Source organism: Pipistrellus kuhlii, unplaced genomic scaffold (genome assembly GCF_014108245.1).
Source record: "Pipistrellus kuhlii isolate mPipKuh1 unplaced genomic scaffold, mPipKuh1.p scaffold_m20_p_10, whole genome shotgun sequence".
Lineage (NCBI taxonomy): Eukaryota > Metazoa > Chordata > Mammalia > Chiroptera > Vespertilionidae > Pipistrellus > Pipistrellus kuhlii.
This window is the reverse complement of record NW_023425405.1, coordinates 6,968,556-6,978,089: the sequence shown is the minus strand read 5'-3', so window position 1 is coordinate 6,978,089 and position 9,534 is coordinate 6,968,556. Positions and strand designations below refer to the sequence as shown.

The window sequence follows — 9,534 nt, the reverse complement described above, 5'->3', positions numbered from 1 at the left end:
TCTCGGGAACATTTTCCTAGCTCCACTAAGCCAAAGACATACATCATGATTCCCTTTATGAAGTAATTAGGTCCAACTAATTTCAAGTGAATAGCTGTGCAGTGTCAGTACTTGTTACTATGTTGTCTTCAAACATGGAAAAAGTGACGTCCCTGTGTGCCTCAGTGCGGTTTGGAATCACAGTCCCATCAGATCCATCTTTTTCATTTCCATCATCTCCATTCGCTGTCACACAGGCCCTGCACACAACACTCCACAGGCAAACGCAAGCTGACGACGATACTTATATTTATTTATTTTTCAATCCCTTCAATAAACCATTTAAACAATGTTGGGTAAGGTTGTTATTTTCATAAAAACATATTCTTTCACAACAAATGTGTTTCTATTTCTCATAAAAGTTAAAATCACATGCTAAAACAGTTAGTCACTGAGATAACATGGAACAATATCAGGAGACGTATAAAGCAAGACCAGGCCAGGAGCTATATAATTAAACTAAGCAATTACACAGAACTAGAAAACCGACTCAGTATTAAAATATAAAAATCTACGATTATAAATATAAATTTGGTCCATGGAGACACTAGCGCAGTATTTACAGTGAGTAGAAGATTATTTCATACTGTAGGTGAATACTGCAGTTGTAAAATGTTGAATATCATAAGGAACAGAACATTTTATTTACAGTCTACTGTATTAAAAGTTATATTCCCAGCAAACCTGATGTTTGCTACAAATACAGCTAAAAATTTGACACTAAAACAACATGTTTTTTTTGTAATTTGTAATTCCTAATATCTAAAAATTGAAAACTTTTGTTAAAATCAATACAAAAAACACCCTAATTCCATTCTTAGAAACACTGTAAAATTCAATCATTTTTAGTTTAAGCACAATAAGTGAATTACAAGAAGTTCTGCAAAAAGGCACACATTGTTAATAATATAAATTTGGCAGCAGAATCCTATGTCATGAAAGTTACCTTCAGGGGATGGGAAAGAAAACAGGGAATAGAAGAATGGGTTTTCCAGTCTGATTTGAGATATGGAGTTTCACCGCCTTCTCTGTGTTAAACTAAAGACTCTAAGCTCTCGGCTATATTTCCATCGGTCAATGCTGCGCCGTTACTGTCCAGAGAGGTGGATGGATTCTCTTCCTGCCTCGTGCTCACAAGGCTGAGGACTGCTTTGTAGAGAAACTGATACTGCTCCTAGGAAACAGGGAACGGGAGACATAAACAGAGGCTCAGTGAAGACACGCATCTGGAATATTTTTAGTGACACTTGGGCACTGTCCACTGTCTGTGTTAGGGGCTCTGTTATACTCAGCAGAGGCACGCAATCTACATGAATCTCTTCTTTTGATACAATTAAAATAGCTTTTTAACTTCCCTAGCTGGCCTGGCTCAGTGGGTAGAGTGTTGGACTGCAGAGTGAAGGGTCCCAGGTTTGATTCTGGTCAAGGGCAAGTACCTTGGTTGCAGACCCCTCCTGGGTCTGAGCTCTGGTTGGGACACGTGCAGGAGGCAACCAATTGATGTGTTTCTCTCACATTGATGTTTCTCTCTCTTTCCCTCTCTCTTCCTCTCTTTCTAAAAATCAATGGAAAAATATCCTCAAGTGATTTAAAAAAAAAAAAAAGCTGTTTAATTAGTTAACATTTATGTCCTAGAAAATTGGTCCACACACATTGGCTTATGGTAAGCACTCCGTCCTTACTCATTTACTTCATGACGTCAGTGAGAAGGCAATGTGACAGGGTTCCGTCACTGACTGGTCAACTTGTGTGTAGCTCTCTGGCATGGGCACTCGTGACCCACTCCCAAATAAGGTGCTCATTCTCTATTCTCTAGTTGCTATGGAAACCATAGGGTTTGTCTATTAAGGGGGAGGTCAAAGATTGCACATCAGTCAGCTAAGACTCCCATGCAGAATCCACTTATCAAGTATTCTTCATCCTCTTCCCCACCTGACCGCGCTATCCCTGCTTTGCCAAAGGTGAGCGAGCGTGTGCCCTGCTGAGGTCTCAGAGTAAAGACACTGTAGAATAAGGTAGCTTTCCTCTTACAGATGCTGGTTTGGTTGTGGGGGTGGGCGGAGGGGAAGGTAGCTACAGAAAAAGTGAGTTGGAGACTGACATCATAGCAAACAGTCCTTAGGATGACATGGGAATTGGTGCCCCATTGAAGGCATCTTCAGAATAGGTCAAAGGTCAACCTCTGGAGAGCAATTTCATACACAGGAAAAGCTTGATACAACCCAATGGATCTGAAAGGGATGTTTGTTAGGGACTCCTCTGAAGTGCAGGTGTGCAGGGTAACCTTGCCTTTGGCCATTGGGTTTGGGCTATAGCTTAAAAAATGGGCTTTTCTAAGTCCCTTAAACATGCACAGACCAGGGGATGAGCCTATATTCTACATCCCCATAAGCTCCTCCCATTGGGCCACTTAAACTAAGTTCCCTATCGTCTTTCCAGCCCATATTTCTACAGTAAAAACTTCCAGATTATTTCAGTGTTGAGACCAACTTCTCCAGATGTGCTGTATCTTTGTTTTGATCATCTGAGTCTCTCTTTCTTTTAAAAAGTACCCCAAAATTAGTCATTTGTTAACTTATGAAATTAAATTTCACTTGATAAAAAAGTGAAAACTTCAAAAGTTTAAGACTTTGGGGTGTGTCTTCTAACAATTCTCTGAGCTGGGCAGAATGTGAACTCTGGAAATGTAGTTATTTATTTTGTTTGGATCAGTCAGGGAGTTAATGCTTCTACTGGGGATATTTTGCAGAATTACAAGTCTTGTAAAAAAAAAAAAAAAAAAGCATACACATTACTTAACATTTTTAGCCATACATTTTCTAGAAGAAAAAATGTAAATGTTTCTTATTTATAGTTCCAGTTATATGGATCGGAGACAGAATAACTTGTAATTCAGGCTGAAAACTACATCGAATGCTATCAGTCAATGTGACCTTTTTTGATGTAGGATAAAATGAGGTTGGCAGCCTCCAGGAAGTAAGTAGTAACTGTGAGGTGTTTGCTTCATTGCTTGGTTACTTACGATGTCAGCGAAGACACCTGGCCTCATCAGATTAATCATCTTGGCTACCTGGTAGACATCCACGGAATTCTCTTTTTCTAGTTGGTGCATAAGGGTCACCAGAGCACAGAAAGTTCCTGCTGTCACTCCTCCGTGCCTTGAAGCAAAGGGAAGGGACAGACTTTGTTCAGATTCATCAGACTTTCATATTTGAGATTCACAGATTGTACTCTTGACAACTTTATCCTAAGAACACTGAGATTTCCAATGAATTGCCTCTCTTTATTGTGCATAAAACTATGGTTTATAGAACACTCAACAAGTGCTCATGATATTAATAATGAGATACTTTATAGAGGATTAAGATTTGCTTTACCTGGAGCTAGCAATAAATCAGAACACTCTAAGGTTATTAATATGCATTATATATAATATGTATATAATATATAATTCCAGCACACATATTTTTTATTTGCTTATAACAGAAACCTGGAAACACTTATTGGATAAAGATCTCTGTTTCTGATAAATAAAAAATATATTAATTTTACTCCTATTCCAAGAAAGTCCATGGCTGAGAAATGTCTCTGATTAGCACCCGTAAAAACTCAAATGCTAAAACTGAGCCACCAGCCCTGGCTCAGTGGATAGAGTGTCAGCCCATGAACTGAAGAGTCCCAGGTTTGATTCCAGTCAAGGGCAAGCACCTCAGTTGCTTGCTTGATCCCTAGCCCTGGTCAGGGCATGTGTGGGAGGCAACCAATCAATGTGTCTCTCTCACACTGATGTTTCTCTCTATCTGTCTCCCTTCTACCCTTTCTAAAAATCAATGGAAAAATATCCTTGGGTGAGGATTAACTATAAATAAATCAATAAATCTGGACCATCACCCAACGTCGGGCTCTTGGCATCCATTGCAAGAGCACATTTTTGTGATCACACACCCATCTCCTGCCTTCAGGAGAAGCTCCAAGAGAAGTGAACAAAAATTCCGTGTTCACCTTGTCTGTAAAAAGCAGATAATCCACCCAGACTGAATCACTACATTAGCCCAAAGCATTAGGTGAGAACAAAGACAGCAGAAATCTGCATACATCTAGGCAGTGGTCAGCAAATCGCGGGCCGCGGTTTGCCGCTCTGTTGACTAATGAGTTTGCTGACCACTGACCTAGGGGATGCTAAGGCACAACTTGATTTCGAGTGTGGTACTTACTCATCGTGGACAATCATAGGCCCATCCCTGCTGGCAGCTTCTTCTTTGATAATACTTAGAAGTTCAAAAGTTTTACTGAGGGGGCTGTCTGGGTTTGGCCATTTGGGACACTGAAAATGCCTCACTTCCAGTACATAATCATCCTGTGACAGGAAAGAAAAAATCAAGTGCTAAAAGAATCAGATGGGTCACTGAGTAGAATAAGTGAGGAAATCAGAAACCACAGGAAGGTGATGAAAGCAAACGGCATGCACAAGCGAGCAGCAGCAGTGTCAGCCTGTCCTTCACGAAAGGAAGGCATTGGTCTGAGGTCCCGTTGGCCACACACAGATGCATCTCTTACTTATTCCAACAATAAACCTCATTTGTGGGTGTATGCCAATCAAACCATGGCAGTATGTGCAAAAGATGTGTCTGTGATGCTACATTTAAACTTACAAGGAGAAATCTTCAGTGTTAAAACTTATTTTAAAAATAACATAGACTTTTTCAGTACCAGTATCACTCAGGTTTAACTGAGGGGAAAATGAGACAGGAGGACACTGGGGAAGATGCTGGCAAGGAGGGTGGTTTTGGTTTCAAGCTGGTCCCAGTTCTTTTTTTTGTTTTGTTTTGTTTTAATATATTTTATTGATTTTTTACAGAGAGGAAGGGAGAGAGATAGAGAGCTAGAAACATCGATGAGAGAGAAACATCAACCAGCTGCCTCCTGCACACCACCTACCCGGGATGTGCCCGCAAGCAATGTACATGGCCTTGACCGGAATCCAATCTGGGACCTTTCTGTCTGCAAACCAATGCTCTACCACTGAGCCAAACCGGTTTCAGCTGGTCCCAGTTCTGATTCTTGCTTAAGTGACCAAGCAGCCTGTGTGACTTTAAATCCCTTACACCTCTGACCTCCAGCTCCTGAAGTGTATGCAATCAAATGTTACATCTAAAAACAAGCAGCAAATGTTCTAGCTGGCTCGGTTCAGTGGATAGAGAGCATTGGCCTGCGGACTGAAGGACCCCAGGTTTGATTCTGGTCAAGGGCATATGCCCAGTTGCAAACTGAACCTCCAGTAGGGGGAGTGCAGGAAGCTGATCAATGATTCTCATTTAGATGTTTCTCTCTTTCCCCCTCCCTTCCTCTCTGAAATCTATAAAAAATATTTTAGAGATTAATAAAAAATAAACTTAAAAAAGCAGCAGAGCCAACAATTTACTAGTTCTAGTATATGAAAGTGCAAAAGTCAAAAATAGCCAAGAAACCACTGAAGAAGATAATCAAGATAATCATTAGCTATCACAAAGTCTTATATCATAAAAGAATGAACAAGACCCTGTATTTTGGGCAGAGGCGTGAACAAAGAGACCAATACAATACACAGAGATACAAGAAACAAGCCCATACATATACGAGAGAAATTTGATTTATGACTGAACTGGTATTGCTGATCACTAAGTATGCTGGAACAATGTTTATCCACATGGAAAATAAAGAAATTTGACCCTTGCCTCACAAAACATAATACAAAATGTCAATTTCAGGTGGAGCTATAAAACATTTAGAAAAAAGGATAAAAAAAACTGATTTTTCAAGCTAAAAATGGATTTTTATTTTTATTTTTTCGAAGACACCAAATGATTTCCTTATAAAAGTAACAAGAACCTGGCTGGCAAGTCTCAGTGGTTCAGCATAGGTTGGCCTCTGAACCAGGAGGTCATGGTTTGATTCCGGGTCAGGGCACATGCCCGGGTTTTGGGCTCAATCTCCAGTAGGGGGCATGCAAGAGATAGCTAACCAATGATTCTCTCTCATCATTAATGTTTCTATCTCTCTCTCCTGCTCCCTTTCTCTCTGAAATCAATAAAAGTTATTTTTTTTAAGTGGGAAGGGAAAAATATAATAAATTTACATGGATTAAACATTAAAACTTTTATTCACCGAAAAAATCACAAATCACAAATGTCAAATCACAAACAGAAAAGAAGGTATTTCCAGTATATATAGTTGACTAAGGATTAGCATCCACATGCTCACTGGCCCCACCCCCCACTCACTGGTCGTTTGACTGTTCACTCTAGTTGCATATTAGGATTTTATTATATAGGGTAGGATATGGTTTACTGGTTTCAGAATTAGGGTATTGTAAAGTGAAACAACTAAACCATCCAAAACTTTTTTTTTGATTGTGAAGTTATTCTGAACCTCACATTCCTTATTTATCATTCCTAATATCTTTTAGAATTTTTTTATGGCTATACAACAAATAATGTACTGTACTGCAGTTATGTAAATATTGACAAATAATTTAGAGTAATGCCTTATAGATAATCAAGAGATTAGTAAAACAGCCCTTGCTGGTTTGGCTTAGTGGATAGAGCATCTGCCTGTGGACTGAAGGATCCCTGGTTTGATTCTGGCCTGGATTTAGAGTTTGATTCCCAGTAGGGAGTGTGCAGGGGGCAACTGATAAATTATTCTCTCTCATCATTGATGTTTCTATCTCCCTCTTCCTCTCTCTTCTTCTCTGAAATAAATAAAAATAAATATATATTTTTAAAAAGAATTTAGTAAAACAATTCTAGTTCACTGCACATTTTCAAAGCACTTCTTGCCATGGATGGTTTGGCTCAATGGATAGAGTGTCAGCCTTTGGACTGAAGGGTCCCAGGTTTGATTCCAGTCAGGGACATGTAACTTGGTTTTGGGCATATCCCCAGTGGGGGTTGTGCAGGAGGCAAGCTGATTGATATTTCTATCTCATTGATGTTTTTAACTATCCCTCTCCCTTCCTCTCTGAGAGAAATCAATAAAATATATTAAATAATAAAAAAGCACGTCTTCACTTATTGACTCATACATTCCTGGAGAGCAATGCGTTAATTTACTAAGTAATACGTTTTCCATTTTATTTAGCAGAATCCAAGGTAAAGTTAACACATGAGAACAAGGATTGATTCAACTTTTTTTTTTAATTGTGTTTACTTTCAATTTAAGTTCTATTGGCAACTGTTCTGAAGTAAAAGAGAAATCTTTGTTTTCCTGTGTGTGTAGAAATATTTGTTTTCTGTTTAGTGATAATCAAGTATTTAATGATTCTACAAGATTTTGAAAATGAAAGTGACAAGTAAAGTAAAACTTACTATTTAGGTAATCTGTCTCAATTTGTAAGAAATCAGTTTCCTTCTTTTTATTGCTGTAAAAGATCCTTAAAGAGCATATATTTAACAGGTGCTTAAGATGAAAAGTTTGTCATTTAGATTATAGCCATACCTGTGTAGCTTCTAAGATAAAATCTTGAATTAAAAGTTTTTCTTCATTAGACAGACATTTGTGTTCTTCAGCCATAAGAGTGACCTTAAAGCTTTCACAATTTATAGGCTCATCTTTATTTGGCCAATAAACAAATTCGTCTTCTGCCTGGAGGATTAAAAACCAAAGAAAATGCTAGATTTTAATAAAATGACTAATTAAGCAGGCTGTGAAATGAAGTTAACTGGTTAACATAGACAATTCAACACATTTTACTATGAATTCAAAATTTACTCTTAAAATCTTGTGTATTATAAACCTGCAGAATAAAACTTAAGAACCCAAGTTATTGCTTTGTTATTTTGTTTCCTTGGTTTATCAATAACAGAGATTAATGGCAGCTTCTATAATTGATAACTTAGCAAATGAAAGTCAAGTGATTTTAGAGCTCAGCAATTTACAGCATCATTTGGAACGGTCAGCATAACTTTAAGGACAAGAAATGAATCTCAAGGTATATATGCAAAGGCTAAATGAAACATTAATTTTATTTTATTTTGTGGTTTCTCCAAATACATATGAATAGTAGCATAGGGCATCCATGATTTTCTGATACTAAAGAAATCCTTCTGATACTGGCAGTTTACTTTATTCCAAATTGGTCTTCTATGGATAGCCTCAAACTGGGGGAATCTCCAAATATCTTACAGAGTTTTATTAAAAATATTTAGAAGCATACGGACTGACTACATTCATGATTATGATTGTGATTTTCTTAGACTGTGTCACAAAATACTTAAATTTAAATAAATTTCAACCTACCCTTATTTAAAACGGTCATTCAACAATTTCAGACCTGAATGCATAACCAAACCGGGCCCAATAACAGTCAAGGTGCAATTCCAGTGACATTACTTTATTAGTTGCAAACATGATCACAATATCTTCCGATGATTGTGAGCTGATATTTCTCTTCAAGGACAATACTAACAGGGGCCTGAGGGCCTTACCATGTTTTGACCATCAGGAAGCATAACCACCAGCTGGGCGTTATGGTCCCATATCATCCTCCAGAAATCTTTGATGGTGTGGAGAAGGGGATGCTGCGTGATGATAAACTCGTTGCTCTGGTAATAACCCTACACAGTCAAGAAGAAGGTAGATAAAACCTTGGCATATGACTTTACATATTCAGAAAACATTGGTAAGCTTATGGCAGCCTCTTTATTTTCAGATTGTGTTTATAAATAACAATGTGATTCCTCCAATCAATGTTTAGGGGACACTGCTCTATGCCAGGTATAGCATTAAGCATTTTCTCCCCTTAAGTGGGTCATTCCTCCCAGTGGTACTATGGGATAAAAAATGCTATCCACGTTTTACAGGTGGTTAAGCAGATGCCCAAGTTCACACAGTCGTCAGCTCTAGGAGCAGACTTATCAACATGACTTACGAACCGTATTTCCTTCACTATAAAAAGTGGAAATCTAGAGAAGAATTACATTTCTCATTTCCCACAAATCCCAACGACAGAGTGCCACATTTCACACCGCTGGCAACAGGGCAGGTTTGGTGTCCAGAGGCCCTCTGACAGGTGAGCACATGTTTTGTGTCTATGCATGGTGTTTGGATCCTGCACCTACTTACTTGCAGATTTTCCCAATCCCGGCCTAGTTAAAGCATCAGGGAAGGCTGTTATCTATCGCTTCTGTGGGGGTGTTTTGGGGGGTGAAGGGGTGGTGTTGACGTCATCAGATCTGACTTCTATCCCCCAGGGCTGCTGCCCATGTCCCCAGCTACTGCCTCAGGCAGCTCACTCTGGCATTGGTCCTGGTGGCACAAACTGGCAGGCAGTCTCCCCAGCGACTTCTCTGACTTACCATGATATAGGAGGCATTGATGTAGTCTGTGCCTTCTCCGCTCAGAGACGAAATGCCAACTCGTGATCTTTCCACTGCAACACAGAGCATTCTGGGTAAACAACTGGCCTCCCCCCCTCCACCTTCCCCTCCAGCCCCACATGGAAAAACAGCTGCATGT

General features: G+C 39.1%; 1 protein-coding gene across 5 annotated transcripts in view; it reads right to left on the bottom strand.

The window, feature by feature from the left end:
- Window positions 1–271: 271 nt before the first annotated feature.
- PTPRZ1 (protein tyrosine phosphatase receptor type Z1) overlaps window positions 272–9,534 on the bottom strand; it is a 173,227-nt gene continuing 163,964 nt past the window's right edge. For all 5 annotated transcript variants that reach the window (XM_036425438.2, XM_045576337.1, XM_045576350.1 and 2 more), the window contains 6 exons: window positions 9,375–9,448; window positions 8,505–8,633; window positions 7,516–7,662; window positions 4,254–4,396; window positions 3,062–3,197; window positions 272–1,213 (listed from right to left, as the gene is read on the bottom strand). In XM_036425438.2, the coding sequence (XP_036281331.1) occupies window positions 1,073–1,213; window positions 3,062–3,197; window positions 4,254–4,396; window positions 7,516–7,662; window positions 8,505–8,633; window positions 9,375–9,448 (770 nt within the window). In that variant the 3' untranslated portion in view covers window positions 272–1,072. The remainder of the gene's footprint in view (window positions 1,214–3,061; window positions 3,198–4,253; window positions 4,397–7,515; window positions 7,663–8,504; window positions 8,634–9,374; window positions 9,449–9,534) is intronic.